The sequence below is a fragment of the Oryctolagus cuniculus genome, chromosome 9 (assembly GCF_051225735.1).
Source record: "Oryctolagus cuniculus isolate XC-2025 breed Fujian yellow rabbit chromosome 9, ASM5122573v1, whole genome shotgun sequence".
Classification (NCBI taxonomy): Eukaryota; Metazoa; Chordata; class Mammalia; order Lagomorpha; family Leporidae; genus Oryctolagus; species Oryctolagus cuniculus.
In genome coordinates, this window is record NC_142875.1 from 124,784,010 (window position 1) to 124,806,136 (window position 22,127).

General features: G+C 44.2%; 1 protein-coding gene across 3 annotated transcripts in view; it reads left to right on the plus strand.

The window, feature by feature from the left end:
• Positions 1-4,243: 4,243 nt before the first annotated feature.
• The window catches only part of BMAL2 (basic helix-loop-helix ARNT like 2), a 29,892-nt gene continuing 12,008 nt past the window's right edge, over positions 4,244-22,127 (plus strand). The window contains exons 1-7 of one of the 3 annotated variants that reach the window (XM_089304750.1): positions 4,244-4,359; positions 5,035-5,178; positions 11,900-12,140; positions 14,014-14,120; positions 14,254-14,404; positions 16,379-16,437; positions 18,663-18,771. In XM_089304750.1, the coding sequence (XP_089160876.1) occupies positions 5,115-5,178; positions 11,900-12,140; positions 14,014-14,120; positions 14,254-14,404; positions 16,379-16,437; positions 18,663-18,771 (731 nt within the window). In that variant the 5' untranslated portion in view covers positions 4,244-4,359; positions 5,035-5,114. Of the gene's footprint in view, positions 4,414-5,034; positions 5,179-11,899; positions 12,141-14,013; positions 14,121-14,253; positions 14,405-16,378; positions 16,438-18,662; positions 18,772-22,127 lie in introns of all 3 variants that reach the window. The other 2 variants (XM_089304751.1, XM_089304752.1) reach the window with 2 other exon arrangements.

A 22,127-nucleotide genomic window follows, 5' to 3' on the forward strand; every position in this document is an offset into this window, starting at 1 on the left:
GTCCCCAGATAAACTTAACTTTTACTTTCATTTTCAGTGAACTTTTTTTGAAAGCCCCTCTTATTTTTATACATTTTTCTTTTAATGTTACTTTTTTTAGAAAGCCATTCTGTTTGTTGAGCAGCTCAATTGCAATACAGTGTTCCTGAGAAGAATTTTAAGGTATTCTTTGGAAATAACGTGATTTTTCAAGACAAAGGAGTATTTGGCATGCCCTCAAAGCGTCTCTGCAGGCATTGATTAGGGCTTTTTGTTTTTTACCGTCACAACTTTGTGTGGTTGTGGTTCTGCCCCCATAGACCAGGTCTGCCCAGGTCACCTCATGTCTGTTTCCAGCAGGTCAGGTGGGGGCGCCACATTCCTCCTCCACATCCATCCACAGTCACTTTCTTAAAGGTTGAGTCATGGGCTTGGCTGGGGACGCCTCACGGAAGTGGATCATATGTTAGGTTTGTTAAACTTGGTTTTGAATGAGCAGTAGCTCATCATTTTTCAAAAAAAATAAAAAGCTACTCAGTGGAATATGCTGAGCCCTTCCTTGTCCCAGTCAGCACCACCCCTCCTCCCCAGCACACCCGCAAGCCGTCACTATTGATGAGTTTTTGTGTCTTTACAGAGTCTGCTTTTGCAATATGATAGAATTTGGTAAAGATAATTTTAAGAACCTTTTTTTCGTTTATTTGAAAGGCAATGAGAGAGAAACAGAGGAAGAGAAACAAAGACAGAGAGTTCTCGAATGGCCATAATAGCCAGGACTGGGCCAGGCTGAAGTCAGGAGCCAGGACTTCCATCTGTGGCTCTCACCTGAGTGGCAGGAACCCCAGTATGTGAACCATGGCCTACCGCCTCCCAGGGTGCACATTAGCAGGGAGCTAGAATTGGAAGTGGTGCTGGTACTGGAACCTGGGCACTATGACGTGGGATACTTTGTTCCCAAGTAGCGTCTTAACCGCTGGTTCCATTCACCTGTCCCAAAGGCAGTTTTTATATTAAGAAATGTCTCAGCTAGCTAGTCCATGGCTGAACTTTCAGTGCAAAAACAAACATGAGTTTAGACAGAGTTTCACTTTAATATTTTTTAAATGAATTGTTTTAGATCTTAGCAAGATTTTTTAAGATGGTTTTACTAGGTCTGTGACCACTCTTAGCTTTCTTGCCGTAATATCCTCCAAATCAGTGTGTGTGTGTGTGTGTGTGTGTGTGTAACAGAAGATATTTTGAAACACTTTTATTTTCTTAAATCCTAGACTGCAGAAGGCTTCCTATTTGTGGTTGGATGTGAAAGAGGAAAAATTCTTTTCGTTTCTAAATCGGTCTCCAAAATACTCAATTACGATCAGGTATCTAAAGCTGAAAGTATTTCCCACACAATGTTTTTTTTTTTTTAAGATTTATTTTATTCTATTTATTTGAAAGATGATTAAATTAACTAGGTTCATGAGCTGGGAAACCATGCCCTCCACCCCTGCATGATCTCATGCCATCACTTGATCTTACCTGTATATGCCCACTGTATATCCACTTCCATTTTGGAAGCAGATAAAGGTGTGGAGCATCCTGAACTTTCACTTTGTCCTGCACCTCTGGGTGGGTGGCCTTCTGCACACACACCCTCCTCCCCGCACACGCACACACCTTTGCTTTCCTGTCCACGTAGTACACTACCTGTGGCTACTCCTAACGGCACACATTGCCATGTGATTCTGCCCTGTGGATTTTTCCCACGTGGTTCCCAGCCTGTTCTCTGCCTGGTATGGACTCAGTTCATACTTCTAAACTCCAGTTTCCCTTGAATAAAGCCTTCACTTTTCTGTGTATTTCTCTCACTAAATAAATGCTAAAACTTAAAAAAAAAAGATTTATTTTATTTTATTTATTTGAAAGAGTTTCAGCGAGAGAGGGAGAGACAAAGAGAGTGTTCTTCCATCCTCAGGTTCTCTCCCCAAATGGCTGCAGTGGAGGGGCTGGGCCAAGTTGAAATCAGGAGCCTGGAACTTCATCCAGGTCTCCAACATGAGTGGCAGGAGCCCACGCACTTGGGCCATCCTCTGCTGCTTTCCCAGGTGCATTGGTAGGGAGCTAGATTGGAAGTGGAGCAGCTGGGACTTGAACCAGCATCCAATGGCGGCCCTCCACACAATGTTTTACGATTTTGAACAGATACATATGTTGAACCTTGTTTTCCAAATCCTTTCTTTCCAGTGGACATGGGATTGGGTTTGGCCAAGTTAGAAACTCCCAAGAGAGATTGAAAGATGTGTGCCAAGAGAATGGGATTTTCTTGTTGACATTATGTTCACTTCCCACCTGTCAGCACGTTAGTTGATGGTGCTGACCCTCAGCTTCTTCCTGGTATGACATGGAAGTGATGCTGCCACGTGTCTCTCGAGTTGTAAAGGCTAAATAGAGTGTCTGCAAAGTTCAGTCACCCTTCTTAGTCCCTCCACGATACCACATTATTGTTTAAGTTACATGCCTTGTACTGTAACTTTTGGTACAATCTATAGCATGAAACGCTGAAATACATTTTTTATTTAAGTAGCTTATTGTTACTTCCTCGTTAGTGAGCACTGTCCTCACTGCTCAGAGTGTATCATGCTGAAACTCATCCACCAGTGTGAATATATATGCAGAAGAAATCAGATGAACACAGCTTGGTTCTTGATCAACTCTCGTTAGTTGCAGCCATCGTAGATAACAAGTTAAACAGAAGGAGTGGTGTTGTGAACCAGTGCACAGAAGACTTGAGTACCAGTGGCTCACGCAGCTGGTTGTAGCTGCAGACACTAACATGGTGCAAGACCTGATGGTTCCACATCCTGGTGGGAGACATAGAACACACAGACACACATGCACACATACACAGGTAACTGACACTTCAGGGTCACACTTGCATTCCAAACTAGTGACATGACATCCAGTCCCATGGGGCCACTGACTGTATTTTAGGGCTCCATAAAGTCTCATGGCCACTCAGGAGGATATTTGGATTTCTATCATTATATTGTCTCCAGCTTTTTAGATTCATTAACCTGGTTTGCTGTAAAGTAGAAAGCTCTGAACGTAGACTTACAGTACTGATATCTAAATCGGATGACTAGATTATTTTTCTTTTTCTGTATGAGATGTCTAAGTGGCACACAACTGAGGCTGCTTCTGTGATCAGCTGGTCCCTTTGTTCTGTCTTTTTTTTTTTTTTGACAGGCAGAGTGCATAGTGAGAGATAGAGAGACAGAGAGAAAGGTCTTTCTTTGCCATTGGTTCACCCTCCAATGGCTGCCACTGCTGGCGCGCTGCGGCCGGCGCACCGCGCTGATCCGAAGGCAGGAGCCAGGTGCTTCTCCTGGTCTCCCATGGGGTGCAGGGCCCAAGCACTTGGGCCATCCTCCACTGCACTCCCTGGCCATAGCAGAGAGCTGGCCTGGAAGAGGGGCAACCGGGACAGAATCTGGCGCCCCGACCGGGACTAGAACCCGGTGTGCCGGTGCCGCAAGGCAGAGGATTAGCCTAGTGAGCCGTGGCGCCGGTCTGTTCTGTCCTCTGTAGGAATTGTCTCCTCACCTAGTTCGAGAGTTCAGGAGAGGAGTGGTCAGTGTGGTCAGGGATTCCGTCTGTCAGATGAGCTGGGAGAGGGAGAAGAGTGAGGCTCAGGAGTAGAAGGCAGCCAGCTAGAGGGGCAGGCGAATTGGGTTGCTGGAGGAGAAATGACTTCCAGGTGATGGGACCACAGAAGCAGAGGCACAGATCTAGGAGTGTGCTGCACGCTGGGAGGTGTGGGGCAGGCAGAGGTAGCTCTGTTGCGTGTCAGTTTCCAGTAGCAGCAGAGTCTTTTATAATAGTTGGTCAGTCTCTTCCTATTGTAAGCTCACAGCTGTTGGTGCCTTCCATATTATGCTGGAATGTAATCTCTTTCCCTTTACCAAGGGTAGAAAAGTTTAAAGTCAAAATGATGACCAAGTGACACATGATTTGGGCGTGCTGAGAGTAACAGGATTTAACCAGATACCAGCAAGCAGTTGTGTGCGGTTGTTCAAATCTACGTGTGTGGTTCCTTGTGCAGGTGGTTTTTCTGTCGACAAGAATCACACACACCCCCCTTCTTACACAAAGTTCAGGTCACACAGCGTGGTGGGTGTTTCCTTGAGTTTAACCTTCCACCAAGAAAAGATACTGTATGTTTGTGTGAGGAGAAGTAGGAAAATGCTGGTACTGGTTTTTAACGAACATCTGCCTTATTGCAGGCTACTTTGACTGGACAGAGCTTATTTGACTTCTTACATCCAAAAGATGTCGCCAAAGTAAAGGAACAACTTTCTTCTCCAGATGTTTCACCAAGGGACAAGCTGATCGATGCCAAAAGTAATTGCTCATTTCAGCATATTTGCCGTTTTACGTACATATTACCACCTGCAGGTACACCTGTGTGCTGTTTTTCAAACAGTTAGTTAAGGTTTTATGAAAGAGAGAATGTTTAGTGAACTTGACATTTATCAGTCTCAGCATTTAAAAATACATAGAGAATTTCGGTATTCACATAGTCACACAAGTATTTATTTGTATGAACATGCTTTGTTTAGAGACACTGATTGCTTCATCTCAAATCTTTACAAGCAAGTATCATTTTAGATTAAAAACTTGCTGGCATTTCCATTATTTAGCTGCGTGCTGAGACCGTTGTTCAGTATAAAAAAGCTTGTGTACTTGGGAAGTATAAGTTTCTGTCTTTTCTGAAAGTAGTTAGTGCCAAATAATTATTTATAACAGAAAGAACATGTTCTGTGCCATTATAATGGACATTTAAATTTTTTTCATTATTCAGTCAAGCATATTATCCTCCCTCTGAGGAAAAGTAAATTACATCAAAATGTAATTGTTTGACAAGTGCCTCCCTTGGTATTCAATGTGGAGTCATCGCTTTAAACAGCCATTTTTTTTCTGTTTATTAAAAAAAGCTTAATAGATGATTGGAAAACCTTAGGAAATAACCTTAAAAATATACTTTTCCCACCTTTCTTGGTGTCTTCTGCTGTGAAGCTGGTCTTCGAGGTCCCTGAAGCTTCCACACCAGAAGGACGCGTGTGTGTTCGGGCTCCCGGCGATCTTTCTTCTGTCGGATGAGGAGCTATAAGTGCGCCATCAAAGAGGAACACGACCCTGTGCCCAAGCCCAAGAGGAAAGGTAGTGCCATGTTGAAACGTGCGGTGGTTCAAAGCATGGATGCAAAATTACTGTCCTAAATATTTTGTATACAAAAAAGTTAAATAGATGGTCAAGGCACGTAAGTGAGACCAAAAGCAGGAAGAAAATAAGATTTGTTTTTAACCAGAACCCTCTAGAACGGCCCCTCATAACCTTTTGAATGCGTCAGGCATGTTTTCTTTATTGCCTGAGATTCCCATGGTGTTTTTGAAATGATAGTTTGGGGCCTACCAAGTAAGAAAAGATGCCAAGAGACAGAGTGCAATTTCTGCTGTGAAATGCCATTATTTTTAAATTTAAAAAGCTAGGTCTTTTTTTTTTTTTTTTTAGATTTACTTACTTGTTTGAAAAGTTGAGTTAGAGAGAAAGAGGGAGAGTCAGAGAGAGCTTCCATCTGCTGTTTCACTTTCGAAATGGCCACAATGGCCGGAGCTGGCCCGTCTGATTCCAGGAGCTTCTTCTGGGTCTCCCATGCGGGCGCGGGGACCAAAACACTTGAGCTGTCTTCCACTGCTTTCCCAGGCCATAGCAGAGAGCTGGGTCAAAAGAGGAGCAGCCAGGACCTGAACCCGTGCACATATGGGAATGCCACCACTGCAGGCGGAGGCTTAGTCCACAGTGCCGGCCCCTCTAGGTTCTATTAAACTTAACATCAAAGTCTTCTTTCACGTAATGAGATTCTCTTGTCATCTGAACTTGAGGTTACATTTGACAAAGATACTAAGGTAATGATTCTACTATTAAGAGAGAAAAATGAACACATTGCAGATTGGGAAATGTCTCATGACATTTTTGCCTAAGAGCATATTAAGCCATGAAATATAGGATTCCTTATGCAGATTTCAATATGAAATTAGCTTTTCTGTGATTTAAAAGGATAGTTGGAGTTCTAAGAGTCAATTTATATAGAAGTTTCGGTTGGAATCTTTTTTTTCTAATGCTCTCATAGGTCTAATCATGTAGCCGTCATCTTCAGTGTTCTTTTTTGAAAGATTTATTTATTTATGTGTTTATGTGCTTGAAAGGCAGAGTATCAGAGAGAGAGAGGGAGAGGCAGAGTTCCTGTACCCACTTGTTCACTCCCCAAGTGGCCATAGTGGCCAGGCTGAAGCATCCCAGTCCAGGGCACCGCTCTTAGAGCATCCCCTCCCCCAGAGCCCCTGCCTCAGTCTCTCCTGCTTTGGCTTCCGGAGAATCCGGTGTCTGAGGGGAGAATCAGAAGCAGTGGTTCTCAGCTGGGTTCTCTGGATCATCAGCTGCAGCAGCAATAGGAGTTTGTTAGAAATGCACATTCGCAGGCCCCATCCCTGAACTGTTATGTTTTGAAAAATTCTTTCAGGTGACTCCAACACAGGCTAGTGCTGGACAGCCACTGAAAGTGCCACCTGAAAATAGAGGCAGAGTGATGGAGGGAGAGAGAAACCACCAGCTGGTTCACTCCCCAAACGGCTGAAACAGCCACGTCTAGTATCTGAGATCACCAGCTGACATGGAAGACTCCAGTTAAACCACGTACTGGTTGATCAGCAGTTATGTTGAGTCCTTCCTGTCCCAAGTGCAAAGGACTCAGGGGGAGACAGGCAGGGGAGCCAGTGCTCTGGTGGCGGTGCGATGTGGAATATTAACGTGCGGCTTGATGCCAGGCCAAACGCTGCACCTGTGTCTGTGCTTGGAATTTGTCGCAAAGGAAAATGGGAGGTGTCCTCAGTGGGACACACAGGGCTGCAGTAGTGTTTTGAAGCAGTTTTGTAAATATTGAATTTTAAGCCAAAATGCATATGTATAATCACAGGTTAAAAAAAAAGGAATCCCCTTGGGGACAGCACTGTGAAGCAGCAGGTTAATGCCCTGGCCTGAAGCGCCGGCATCCCATATGGGTGCTGTTTCGAGACTTAGCTGCTCCACTTCTGATCCGGCTCTCTGCTGTGGCCTGGGAAAGCAATGGAAGATGGCCCAAGTCCTTGGGTCCCTGCACCCACATGGGAGACCCAGAAGAAGCTCCTGGCTCCTGGCTTCGGATCAGTGCAGCTCTGGCCATTGCGGCCAGTTGGGGAATGGACCATCGGGTGGAAGACCTCTTTCTCTTTCTCTCTCTCTCTTTCTCTCTCTCTTTCTCTCTCTGTCTCTCCTCTCTCTGTGTGGCTCTGACTTTCAAATAAAATAAATCTTTAAAAAAAATAAATAAAATTTAAATTGTATGTAAAAATACCTTAACTAAAGAAAATGATTTATTTGTTTATTTGAAAGGCAGAGTGATAGAGAAAGACGGAGAGAAAAAGAAAGACCGTCCCTCCACTGGTTGACTCCCCAAGTGTTCTATGACAACCAAGGCTGGGCCAGGTCAACACCAGGAGACAGGAGCTCCATCCTGGTCTTCTACAAGGGTGGCTTTGACTCAAGCACTTGGACCATCCTCTGCTGCTTTCCCAGGCGCGTAGCAGGGAGCTGGATCAGAAGCAAAGGAGCTGGGACTTGAACTGGCGCTCCTGCTCCAGTGTGGGATGCCAGTGTCACAGATGGCGGTGTGACTGGCTGTGCCACAGTGCTGGCTTAAAGGATCTTTTTATTATTATAAGATTTAGGGATATATAGAAGAGGCAGGAAAGATTTATTTGCCTTGAGATAAATAATCATCTTACTGGGAAAATGTGGATGTTTCAGGATTGGCAAGTGGCCAGTCCAAGTTATTTCATGTTGCTGTGCTGTAAAGGAACGAAAATGTTGTTGAGTTCCTCTGATACTCCAGGTTCTCTCACCAAGTTCTGCCCCACTGCAGCTGTGCTGATAAATAAGGTTCTGGATGCAAGGGGGGTTTCCCTCTTCTTTTAATGTTTGCTTGCTTTTTTATGTATTTTCATCTCCTTGAAAAACAGAGTGACAGTGAGGGAGAAGGAGAGACACAGATAGAGATATCTTCCATCTGCTGGTTCACTCCCTAAATGCTCTCGAAAGCCAGGACTGTCCAGGCCAAAGCCAGGAGCCAGGAACTCCATCCAGGTCTACCACATGGGTGGCAGGGACCCAAGCACTTGAACCATCACCTGCTGCCTCCCAGGATGCATTAGTAGGAATCAGAAGCCAGATATCAATGACTGGATCCCAGGTACTCCAGTATGGATGGAGGCATGCAAGTGGGGACTTAACTGCTTACACCACAAGTACCCACCCTATAGGGTTTTTCTTAGGTCTCAGATTAACAGTAGTGCTCCCTTAGGTTCCTGTTAATCCATGGAAAATGGCTGTTAAATACTGGATAGTGGTCCCTCCACATTGACCTGTAGAAGTTGACACCTCCAGTGTGAGTGTATTTATAGGTAGCTCCTTTAAGGAGGTCATTGAAGTTCAGTGAGTTCCTAAGGGCAGAGCCTAACCCAATAGGAACAGTGTCTTTATAGGAAAATGAGGAGACAGCAGGGATGTGCACTTATAGAGACGAGGCCAGAGTAACTCGGGGAAAGCAAGGCTGCCAGACACGACCCCTTGATCTTGGACTCCCCGCCTCATTCAGGCTGCCTGAGTGGAGTGATACAGCAGGTGCAGTAGCAGCGTCTTCAAAGAGTGTGGTTAATTCTCCATGCCTCAGCAGGCCTAGTCCCTAGTGAGCACTCAGTTATTCGTGGATCAAAAAGAAGAGAAGGAGAAATGGAAGAGAGCAGGAAGAGAATGAGTGATTACTAAGAATCTGCTGTATGGAAAGCACTTGCATAACTGTGTTAGCACACCCAGCAGTTACTTGCAAAGCATCACTGTCGTGCAAATGAGGACCCCAAAGCTTCAAAGGGTTCTGCAGTTTTTCTAGAGTCCTGTAGGCATTAGGAGAATTGGGACTGGCCTCACAGTTTGCTTTCTTCCTACTCTGCCACTTCCTAGAGTAGCTTGCTGCATGCCAGAGATTATTAGTGAAAGAGCCCCATCCAGGTGAATTCTGCCACAGACGCCCTGCAGGGGAGCTGGCTCTTGTGGGAAGAACGTGCTTTTTCTGCCCAAGTGCAGGTGCTCACTCCCACATCAAGTGAGACTACACAGATGCCTGCAGTTAGAGCCAAATATCGTTTCCAAAGGGAGTTTTTTAATCATATATTTTTAAGAATGATTTGTTTTATTGAGAGATGGGCACACAGAGATCTACCATCTGCTGATTCACGCCCTGTGAACTCAGCTGGGGCTGACTGGGACCCAGAAACTCAACTCAGGTCTTCCTGGGTAGGGACCTAAGTGCTTGAGCCATCACCTGCTGTCTCCGGGTTGTGTGCTGGCAGGAAGCTGGGGTCAGTTTTGGAGCCAGGACTGGAACCCAGGTACTCCAGTGTGGGATGCGGCCAGCCCAGCTCCCAGCTGGCATCTTTTTTTTTTTTTTTTTTTTACAGATTTATTTATTTGAAAGAGTGACAGATAAATATCTTCCATCTACTGGTTTGCTCTCCAAATGAGCACAATGGCCAGGGCTGGGCCAGGCCAAAGTCAGGAGCCAGGAGCTTCTTCCTGGTCTCCCACACAGAGGGTAGCACAGGCTCAAGGACGTGGGCCATCTGCTGCTGCTTTTTCTAGATGGTTAGCAGGGAGCCTGATGGGAAGTGGAGCAGCCAGGACTCAAGCCAGCACCCATGTGGGATGCCGGCATCACAAGTGGCAGCGTCACCTGCTGTGCCACAATTCTGGCCCCGACCTAGTTGGCATCTTAATTGCCAGGCTGTGTGTCTGCCCCAGAAAGGAGTTTGTAACGTGCTCAACTATGTGAGCCACACATCCGGCAGGTGCAGTGGTCGGATTTTGCCTGCAGTTGTTTTTTTTTTTTTTTCCTGTGTTGAGTAGCCCATGTGATCCCATTCCCTGTACTGGTGAAGCCTGTGGGGAGTAAAGGTGTTTTCTTCACTTTTACTGTGATACATCAGATACGTTTAAATGTAAAGGAAGAGAGACTGGACAGTTGCCCTTTTTATGCAAACTGCAAACTTAATTTCAGAGTTCTGGACACGAGGTCCTCCGCGTGGCTTCCAAGACCCCAGTCTGTCCCCTGCTTCATTCTCCAGCGCTTCCCCCACGGCAGCCTCTGCTTCAGCTGCGTCTCTGTTGGCAGTGGCTCTGTCCCATGTGCCCCTTCGGTCTCCAGGCCACTCTCATCTGAACACTTTCTGTGGAGGAGCACCCACTGTCACTGAGTGGCTCAGTGGTTGTGTTTCTGAGTGAGCCTCAGGCCAGCCCATCGTAACCTAAACCCCAGCTCCACCCTGGACTCTCACCTTGGAGTGGACGCTGAGTCCTGAGACAGTGGGGCTAACAGGAGAGCAGCTCACAGGGACATGGAAGAGATGCAATGAGTCACACAGTGAAAGTGCTTGAGAGCAGCATGAGAAAGAAAATGATCTATAAACCTTTCATGTTATTAGCTACTATCTTAAAGGAGAGTCCATATTACCTTCAATTTCTTACAAAAGTTTATTTTATTTATTTTAAAGCTTTATTGTGGTAACCGTCTTACCAGATAGTAGCAATTTAAAGTAATACTCTGGGTTTTTCTAAATCTAATCACAAAAAACTTTTAAATCAATTAAAAATTCTTAAATTTTTATGTGTTATTTGTTCCAAAGGCAGAGACAGAGAGAAATCTCCTATCTACTGGTTCAATCCTTAGATGCTGGCAAAATCCTGGGCTGCACCGGGTCAAGGCCAGGAGCCAGAAACTCAGTCTAGGTCTCCACATGGTGGCGATGACCCAAGTACTAGAGCCATCATCATTGCCTCCCAGGCTGTGCATTAGCAGTCAGCTGGGATCAAGACCAGAGCTGGGATTCAGACCCAGGCACTCGGATATGGGACGGGTGTCCCAGGTAGTTTGTTAACCATGGTGCCAAGCGCTCACCCTTAAATCATTTATAGGAGCCATTTTATGGTCCTGCTTTCAGTGTTCCAGTCTCGTGTGTGTGGTGCCATAGTCCGCATGTTGCCCGCTGTTATCCCCGCATTGTACTTCATCGTTTGCTTAGGTAGCTCCTGATTGTTGACTTTATGGATTATTTCCAGATTTTTTAAATCTGGTTGGATCTGCTTGACAAACTTTTTCCTGAGTTAATTGCTTGGGATTTCTCTGAAAAGTGATGTTTTTCATCAAAATTTTGTCTTTGTATTGTATTACAAGTATCTCTAAATGTTTTCCAAAGTGATTCTGCCATCTCTTGTGATAGAAATGTTATATTGAATAGATTATACTAGACATATCTATTCACCACTGTGTGTGCTAGCTTAAGAGAGTTCCGCTCGCTCGAGTGCACAGTGACTGTGATGTCCTTTGTAAGCGGTGGACTCTGAGTTCCATTGTGTCAGAAAGTTAGAAAGCTAAGCAGTGCTTCAGGAGGGCACCAGTTTTAACTTTTTCTAAGATATCAATTACTGTTGTTCAAAAAGCTGATTGGGAAGTAGATTAAGCTATGGACCTAGTTAATCCTAAATTACAGCAATTTGTTAGCTTTTTGATGTCATGTGTATAGTTTAGTTCCCCCCAAAAAAACAAGCCATGAAGAATAAAGTCATTAAATAAACAACAGCAGTGGTTTCCTCTTAGTGCAGTATATTATTTCCCCTTCCTACTTTTTCATAAAGAACATTTCATAACACAGTTATAACAATTGTAATTGTCAGAGTAAGAAATTTAAGAATTTCTTCAGAGTAATCCAAATGTCCTTTTTAAACATTTTCAAACCAGATCATAGAAGATTCTGCACCATCCACTGCACGGGTTACTTGAGAACCTGGCCCCCAGACATCTCTGGAATGGAAGAGGAGAGGGACCCCAAGGAACACAGAAGCCATTTCACCTGCCTGGTTGCTGTTGGAAGATTGCATCCATGTGCTGTCCCACAGAGCAGTGCAGGGGTTAAAGTGAGACCAACTGAGTTTGTAACCCGCTTTGCAATGAATGGGAAATTTGTCTACGTAGACCAGAGGTAAGTGTTTCCCTGTCCTAATGCTTAGCGTTCAGTGGGTTATCTGGGGCTGTTAATATGTCCTCTTGTAGCACAACAGTTTTGTTTTGTTTTGTTGTTATTATTTTCTACTTCAGAACAGGAAATTAAGTAAAATAAGGATATGAATATGTCAACAAATTTGTTCAAGGCACGGTGTAAACTTGTGGGGTCTGGCATGTGACAGAGCAGGTTAAGCCACCACCCACAGCACCAGCGTCTCAGACGGTCAGCAGGTCAAGTCCTGGCTGCTTGACTTTCAGTGCAGCTCCCTGCTAGTGGGCCTGGGAAAAGCAGCAAAACATGGCCAAGGTGCTCGGATCTCTGCCACTGATGTCAGAGTTCCAGGCTCTCGGCTTTAGCCTGGCCCAGCCCCAGCTTTTGTGCCCATTTTGGGGAGTGAGCAAGTGGGTGGAAGATCTCTGCCTCCCTTTCTCTCTCTCCTTCTCTCTCTGTAAATCTGCCTTTCAAATAAAATAAAAACATGGTTGCCTCCGACATCGTCCGGTCAAATAAAATAAAAACAAATATAAACTTGGAATAATATGAGTATATTTCAAAAACTGCATGCAAATGAAATTCAAAGATAAGCGTATTAGTTACTACTGGCTAAGATGCTTGTTAAAACTCCCTCATCCCACATCAGAGTGCCTGTTTTCAAGGCTTGGCTCTGCTTCTGATTCCAGCTTCCTGGTAATGTGCAGCCAGGGAGCCAGCAGGTGACGGCTCACGTACTTGGTCCCTGTCACCCACATGGCAGGCCTGGATGGATTTCCTGGCTGCTAACTTCAGCCTGGCCCAGTCTCAACTGTTAGCAGCACTTACGGAGTGAACCAGCAGAGGCGTGTGCTCTGTGTGTGTGTCTGTCTCTGTGCCTCTCAGATTTTTCAAAAAACTTACATTTTGCACCCACATAGAAACACAAAGTGAAATATATTGTTTGGGTACTCGTTATAGCATTAAATCTCAATACACAGCACATTAAGGACAGAGATCCTACATGAGGAGTAAGTGCACAGTGACTCCTGTTGTTGACTTTACCAATTGACACTGTTGAAATCTTTACTTAATGTATACTAAACTGATCCTCTGTAAAAAAAAAAAAAAAAAAAAAAAAAAAAAAAAAAGAAATTATCAACTCCCAACTTGACTCTCACTGGGATTAAACATGACAATAGGTCTGATCTGATTTCATCATCATTTAAAAAAAAATCATCTATTATTTTTCACTTTATGTTTCTGTGTGGGAGCAAACTGTTGAAATCCTTACTTAATGTATACTAAGCTGATCTTCTGTATAATAAGATAATTTCAAATGAATCTTGATGTGAATGGAAGGGGAGAGGGAGTGGGAAAGGGGAGGTTAGTGGGTGGGAGGGACGGTATGGGGGGGAAGCCATTGTAATCCATAAATCGTACTTTGGAAATTTATATTCATTAAATAAAAGTTAAAAAAAAAAAACTTACATTTTGGTACAAAAAAAGTTTCAAAATCCATGTATAGTTTTTTTCATAGTATGTGTTATCCGTGAACTTTTTGAAGACTGCTTATAAGCCATTTCCCACAAGCTTTTCCCTCAGCATATGCTGGGTGCCGTCTGCAGCCCACTTTACTGGTGGGGGGTGGGAGTGTGTGCCCTGGTGTCGGGTGGGTAGCCTCATGCCAGCACCTATTCTTTTCGCAGCTCTGGTCTGAGGCTAGAGTCGCAAAGGCCTTCAGGGCAGCACAGTGGCATTCCTGGTTACTCCCCACCTTGGCCACTTGTCTTCTCTCCTGAGCCTGCAGGGACCCACTGACCTTTGGGAAGGGAATGCCCTAACGGACTCTGAAGCTTATTTTCCATTTTAAACCCAGGGTGACAGCAGTGTTAGGATATCTGCCTCAGGAACTACTGGGAACTTCCTGCTATGAGTATTTTCACCAAGATGACCACGGTGATTTGACGGACAAGCACAGAGCAGGTAGGGAGCCTGGGTGATGAGCACAGAGCCGGTAGGGAGCCTGGGTGATGAGGTACTTCCTTGGGGTAACCCTCAGGGCCTGGGTTTTCACAGTGGTGGGCCATTGTGCTGATCGGTCTGTTTTCTTATGAAGTTCTGCAGAGTAAGGAGAAAATATTCACAGATCCATACAAATTCAGAGGGAAAGACGGCTCTTTTGTAACTTTAAAAAGCCAGTGGTTTAGTTTCACAAATCCTTGGACCAAAGAACTGGAGTATATCGTGTCTGTCAACACTTTAGTTTTGTAAGTAATTTTTTGTGCTGTTAAGACCTTTATGTTTATGAAGCTTTATCAGTCCTGTTTGCCCATGTTTGCTCTGAGTTGTATACAGTCGTCCCTCTGTATCCTAGGCGGAGATTGATTCCGGGGTCCAGTGTAGGTGCCAGAAGTTTGTGGGTGCTTCTGTCCCTCATGTGAAACACTGCAGTGACTGCTGTGGCCTGTGCTCACCCCCTCCCCCCCAGTACTCTCAGTCTTGTCCAGATTACTTGTAATGGGCCACGCAGTGTGGATGCTGTGCAGGTAGTTGGTACCCGGTTTCCTCTAGGGAGTGATAGCAAGAGTCTGGATGGGGCCAACACAGGCACAATTCTCTTTTTCCAGATACTTTTGACGCCCAGGAGGTTGACACCATGGGTGTAGAGCTCATAAATACAGAGGGCCGACTGTGTTTCGAGTCTCTCATTCACTGTTCCTTGACGTTAGTTCTCTGAATTAAGCTAAAAGTTCTCCCTTTTGTAATGCACTCCATCTGATTGTGTGTAGGTGACAGTAAAAGCTCTCTGCCTACCCTCTGTGGCCTGTTCCTGCCTTTCCAGTAGACAGTGTGGATTTGGCTTTTCACTCCATGTCACTGCAAGAAATCATCTTGTCCCCACTGTCCTTTGTGCGTGGAAATGCTCTGTGTTTGGGGGTACAGAGTGTGCAGTGTGGCCACACAGAGGTGCTTAGCCAGAGAGGGCCAGGAATCCAGCGCCAGGGTTGCCTGGTACACCCTGCACTGTAGCTGCTCAGCCTGAAGGAAGGACCACCGCTCCACATTGGCGCAGAGTGCTAGCACGGCCCTGTTCTACCTTGTACTGTAACGATAAGCTTCTCTCTGAAGGTTTCATCAACCCAATTCTGTTTACTTACCTACAATATTTTGTAAAACAAAAACAAGATACAGAAAAGTTTATTACTCCCAGGATTCCCTGTCCTCCATCCAAATGATCCTAGCCTTCTAGTCCCTAGCACCCAACCTGAGAGTTTGTTAGAATGAGATTGTGCGTTTTCTAGGGCACGAGGCACTTGGCAAACACCCTGCTACTTAGCGTGTCAATGCTCTCATCTCTAAGGACTGATACTAACCAGATGTGTATTAAGGGTCTTTAGAGAGTTTGTGGAAAATGTGTGTCATAAAAAAATAATGCTTGGCTTTCAAGTTTTTACACTTCTTTGTTAATTCTGTTGTTGCATGAACTAGGTGAAGTACTCTCATATATAAAACATAAATGGGGACTAGAACCCGGTGTGCCGGCGCCGCTAGGTGGAGGATTAGCCTATTGAGCCGCGGCGCCGGCATACCAGGTTCTAGTTCCAGTCAGGGCGCCGGATTCTGTCCCGGTTGCCCCTCTTCCAGGCCAGCTCTCTGCTGTGGCCCGGGAGTGCAGTGGAGGATGGCCCAAGTGCTTGGGCCCTGCACCTGCATGGGAGACAAGGAGAAGCACCTGGCTCCTGCTTTCGAATCAGCACAGTGCACCGGCCGCAGCGCACCACCTGTGGCGGCCATTGGAGGGTGAACCAACAGCAAAAGGAAGATCTTTCTCTCTGTCTCTCTCTCTCTCACTATCCACTCTGCCTGTCAAAAAAAAAAAAAAAAAAAAAAAAAGGGCCACAAATTGACAAATACAGAGCTTCATGTAGTTACTTTAACAGTTTCCTTCACAATAGGAGAAAAAAAGTCTACTATTCTGTGAATAGTTTCTTTTTTATGGCTGGATGCTGAATTTTATGAAATACTTGTTACGATTTAGTCTAAATGATCATATTATTTTCTTGTATTTTTTACCAACATGAATGACGTACATATTTTACTTTGGAATATTAACTATCTTTGCATCTTTTAATATCCTGTTATTCATCTATAATGTTTTCATATTTGGCTTAGCAATAATTTTGGCTTAAATAAATTACTTAATTTTTAAAAAATTAATAGGTGATGTTTCTTTATTCTAGGGGGTGTAGGGACACTGGAGAAGCATCATTATTTCCTTGTAGCTGTCAGGCTTCAGAAGGTGAGTTTAGTTTCAGGTGACGGAAGATTTATTACTAAGGTGGGTTATTAAGACTGTTACTGTTATTATGGACCTGCTGTCTTTTTATTTTGGAGGAGAAACTTCAAGGTCAAATTTAAAGACTTCTATGAATTGGGTTATAGGAATCCCAACTTTGGTTAAGAGGCAAGAGACTAAGTTTAGGGGGAAACAGATACTCCATTTGAAACTCGCGGAGGGTATGCCCCTTAACACTCTGCCTGAAGGTCTGTTGTAGTCTGACACTGTGGGGCACTCTGCAGTCCACTTGATGGCTTTGCCCTGGACAGAGTCCTTCCAGCATAGGAGTGGTCTTCTATCCATGGTCTGTCCCCTGAACTTAGCATTGTTCCTTGTCCAGTTGGACACTCAGTAGATACAAGAGGGACAAATTAACGTAAAGTTTCAAAAGAAATTTTTGTTTACCTGTGTCAGATTTTCACTACTGAAATGAATGTAGTATTACATTACTTGTATACTATGAAAATAGAAATATTAGAAGATTTTTTTAAAGACTTGTTTATTTGAGAGGCAAAGTTAGAGGGAGAGAGAGAGAGAGGGAGTGAGAGAGACAGAAGTCTTCCATCCATTGATTCACTCCCCTAATGGCCACAAAGGCTGGAGCTGGGCTGATCTGAAGCCAGGAGCCAGTAGTTTCTTCCTGGTCTCCCATGTGAGTGCAAATGCCCAAGCATTTGGGCCTTCTTCTACAGCTTTGCCAGCTATTAGCAGAGAGCTGGATTGGAAGAGGAGCAGCCAAGACAGGAACCAGCGCCCATATGGGATGCCAGCACAGCAGGCAGATGCTTAACCTACTATGCCACAGGAGATATTTAAGATAAAGTTGTGGGGCAAGGGTTTGGCACAGCAGTTAAGTCTTGGGACATCTGAATCACATATCAGAGTGCCTGGTTCAAGTCCTAGTGACTCTGCTTCTGATCTAGTTTCCTGCAAAGGCACACCTGGGAAACAACAGCTGATGGCTCAAGTACGTAGATGCCTGCCATCTAGATAGGAGACTGCAGTGGGAATCCCTGGCTTCAGTTTGGCCCAGTCATGGCTATTGCAGGCATTTAGAGAATGAACCAGGGGCCAGCACTGTGGCATAGCGGGTAAAGTGGCTGTATGCAGTGCCAGCATCCCATATGGGCCCCATTTCAAGACCTGGCTGCTCTACTTCCTATCCAGCTCTCTGCCATGGCCTGGGAAAGCAATAGAAGATGGCCCAAGTCCTTGGGCCCCTGCACCTGCATGAAAGACCAGGAAGAAGCTCCTGGCTCCTGGCTTCAGATTGTCACAGCTCCAGCCATTGCAGCTAACTGGGAAGTGAACCAGCGAATGGAAGATCTCTCTGTCTCTCTGCCTTTCCTCTCTGTGTGTAACTCTGACTTTCAAATAAATAAGTAGATCTTAAAAAAAAAAAAAGAATGAACCAGCAAATGGAAGATATCTTTCTCTCTGTCTCACTGCCATTCAAACAAAATGAAAATAAATAATTTATTTTTTATTTAAAAACGATCTAAATTTATTATTTATTAAATACTTTAAATTTATGTATTTAAATAAAAATTGAAGCAAAATGTCGCATTGCCCTGACTCTGGTGTGGGGATTAAAGTGGGAAGGAAGTGCACTCAGGTGGTAACTGTGCTGCCTCTGACTTTGTGCACATTTAATTCACATGACTTCATCAGCATCCTGTGTATGTTCCTAATGCAAGGATAAATGTTCTCTAGCACTTTATGATGCCTCTGATCTTCCTATTTTTAAAATTTATTTGTTTATTTGAAAAGTAGAATGACAGAGAGGGAAAGGCGTCAGGGAGAGAAAGAGAGATCTTTCATCTACTGGTTCACTTTCTAGATTCCTGTCAACATCCAGGGCTAGGCCAGGCCAAAGCCAGAAGGCAGCAGTTCAGGGTGCTCTCCCACAAGGGTTCAGGAACTCAAGTACATGAGCCGTCGTCAGCTGCCTCCCAGGCTCATCAGCAGGAAACTGTATCAGAAGCACAGCCTTGAACCAGTCATTCTGATGTGGGACACGGGCATCCCAAGCTGTGGCTTAACCCACTTCATTGCACAGCCACCCCTATTTATTTCTTTGAAAGAGAGAACCAGGAAATTATTTGAATTGGAAAAAGGTTATTAATCAAAATTATCTCCCTATATTTTAAGCCCTCATTTGGGTTTTTCCTTTTGTTCCTCCTTAGAATCCTGCCGACAGTCTGGTGTTGGTGTGCCTGGAAGGTCTCCAGGAACAGTCCCTGGTGCTTGTAGCATTGGGACAGATACTGCAAATGAAGATCTGGGTGTGCACAGGTAATGCGTCATTGCAGATATTTTCACAGGCAAAATGTTACCCTATTTACAAAACCATTGTGCGGAATTAGTGGTTTTCCTACATGCAGATGATAACCAGGTACCTGATAGAACAGAGCGGGGAGCATCGTCACCACAGCAACAGAAAAGGGGAATGTTAAAGATATAGATAAATTGTCTGAGAGTTGTCCAGACTTTTGTTTTTAGAATAAGCTTTAAAATCTACCCTTGGGCATAAAAATGACTTGAAAAACTTCATTGAAATAAGCTCTATTTCAGTGGTAAAGACTTAGTGTTGTAAAGATTTCAGAGTTCCTTAAACTAATCTGTGAATTCAGTATGAATCCAATCAAAATAGCACTATGCACTTGTGTTTTGGAATCTGACAAAGGATACTAAGCATAATAAAGTATCCAGAAAATGTCTGAAAAATAAAAGTATAGAGTGAGACTAAACCTGCCAAATATGAAAAGTTGTTATAAAGATGCATCACTAAAACATTTTGGTGTAACCCACAAACGGATCAGTGTAAAAAACTAGATTTCAAAGTAGATACCGGTGTGTATGAAAATTTACACCATGGGAAAAATGTCATTTTGAATCAGTTAAATGGAAATGAGTTTAATAGCAAAGGACCCTGTAATAACTATATAACCATTTGAAAAAAATAAAGCTGTCATGCCCAGCTTTATTCTTTATACTAAAATTAGTTCCAGATAAACCAGACTTCAAAGTAAAACTGTAAAAATATTTCAAGAACTCATACGGATTTTTTTATCATCTCAGTTTGTAAAGTCCCTCTTAAACATCCCACTGAACCAGAATTAATTCAGAAAAAAGTGTAAGAGCTTAAGTACGTAAAAATTCAAAACTTAGTCATAATGATACCATTACAATAAAGTTAAAAATAATTTACAAACTGTGTAAAAGTTTGTGTTTTATATGATGAAATAACTCTATAGCATAATGAGAAGTGTAAATGTATAGTTTTATAGCATAATGAATAGGGTAAAGTGTAAATGTATAGTGTAAAGAATAGTATAAATAATTTTTAGGGGCCAGCATTATGGTAGATCTGGTTAAGCCAATCCCTGTGATGCTGGCATCCCATGTAAGTGCTGCTTAGAGTCCCAGCTGCTCTTCCTCCCATCTAGCTCCCTGCTAATGCACCTGGGAAGGCAACAGAAGATGGCCCAAGTGCATGGGCCCCTGCCACTCAAATGGGAGACCTGGGTGGAGTCCCAGGCTCCTGGCTTTGGCCTGGCCCAGCCCTAGCCATTGCAGCCATTTAGGGAATGAACCAGTGGCTGGAAGATTTCTCTTTCTCCCTCTCCCTCTTCTCCCTCTCTGTAACTCTGCCTTTCAAATAAATAAAATAAATCTTTAAAAAACAAAAATTTTTAACTTAGTATTTTAAAAAGTTAGATAGTTGACATGAACAGGAAAAAATACAAATGACCAAGAGTCTAAAAGCTTTCTTCATTAATATTTAAAAATACATATGCTGGCTGGCGCCGCGGCTCACTAGGCTAATCCTCCGCCTAGCGGCGCCGGCACACTGGGTTCTAGTCCCGGTCGGGGCGCTGGATTCTGTCCCGGTTGCCCCTCTTCCAGGCCAGCTCTCTGCTGTGGCCAGGGAGTGCAGTGGAGGATGGCCCAGGTGCTTGGGCCCTGCATCCCATGGGAGACCAGGAAAAGCACCTGGCTCCTGGATCCTGCCATCGGATCAGCGCGGTGCGCCGGCCGCAGCATGCCGGCCGCGGCAGCCATTGGAGGGTGAACCAACGGCAAAGGAAGACCTTTCTCTCTGTCTCTCTCTCTCTCACTGTCCACTCTGCCTGTCAAAAAAAAAAAAAAAAATACATATGCTGAGGCCGGTGCCACAGCTTACTTGGCTATTCCTCCAACTGCGGTGCCGGCACCCCGGGTTCTAGTCCCTATAGGGGCATCAGTTCTGTCCCGGTTGCTCTTCTTCCATTCCAGCTCTGTGCTGTGGCCCCGGAAGACAGTGGAGGATGGCCCAAGTGCTTGGGTCCTGCACCCACATAGGAGACCAGGAAGAAGCACCTGGCTCCTGGCTTCGGATCGGTGTAGCTCCAGCCGTTTTGGCCATTTGAAGAGTGAACCAGTGGAAGGAAGACCTTTCTATTTGTCCCTCTCTCTCACTGTCTGTAACTCTACCTGTCAAATAAATAAATAAAAATATCTTTTTAAAAACATTTATTTTTTTAAAAAAAGATTTTTATTTATTTATTTGACAGGCAGAGTTAAAGAGGGAGAGACAGAGAGTGAGAGAGAGATCTTCCATCCCATCTGCTGGTTCACTTCCCAAATGGGTGTAATGGTCAGGGCTAGACCAGGTCAAAGCCAGGAGCCAGGAGCTTCCTCAAGGTCTCCCACATGGGTGCAGGGCCCAAGAACTTGGGCCATCATCTTCTGCTGCTTTACCAGGGCATTTACAGGGAGCTGGATTGAAGTGGAGCAGTTGGGACTCAAACCAGTGCCCATATGGGATGCTGGCATAGCAGGCAGCAGCTTAACCTCTTCTATGCCACAACACAGGCCCCCGGAGGTCAGTTTTTTTAACACCTCCCGAGAACAGGTGCATCATGGCAGTGACTCATAAAATTGCACCAGTGTTTCTTTATTGAGAGGTGTTTATTAATTAAGTGGTAAAATGTCACAGATATGCTTTAAAATAATCCAGTAGAGGTAAGAGACAAGTTGAGTTTGGGGAGGGATATACCTTAAACAGAACTGGGAAAGAGTTCATGGATGTTGAAACTACTTAATGGGTATATGGGATTTCATTATACTCTACTTTCATATCTGCTTGAAAATTTCTATAATAGAACTTAAAAATGTTTCCAAAGTGAAGGATGCAGATTTTTATAGTAAATAGGATAAAGTCTGACTAAAAAAATAGCCTCATACAGTGGTGAAGTTTTGCTGAGTTCAGAGTAACTCAAATTTTGCTGCCAAGTGAGTTAAGGATAAATTCTTACCTTTCATGGTGTTTTGGATTTGGGAATTAAGAAGAAGGGATCTGTGACTCCTCAGGCTAAGATGTAACAAAACAAAGTTTGAGCAGTCCACTTAACTTTCATATTTGCTACTAAATATTAGGGGACACGAAATGTAGCAGAGTAGATAACTTTTGCTTTATCTTTTCTTTTTCATTTTATTATTGTGTTTGAAAGGTGGAGAGACAGAGACAGTTTGTATCTGCTGATTCGCTCTCCACATGCCTACAACAGCCATGGCTGATCCAAGTCAAAGCAAGGAGCCAGGAACTCAGTCTGGGTCTCCCACATGGGGGCACAGACCAAGTACTTGAGCCGCCACCTGCTGCCTCC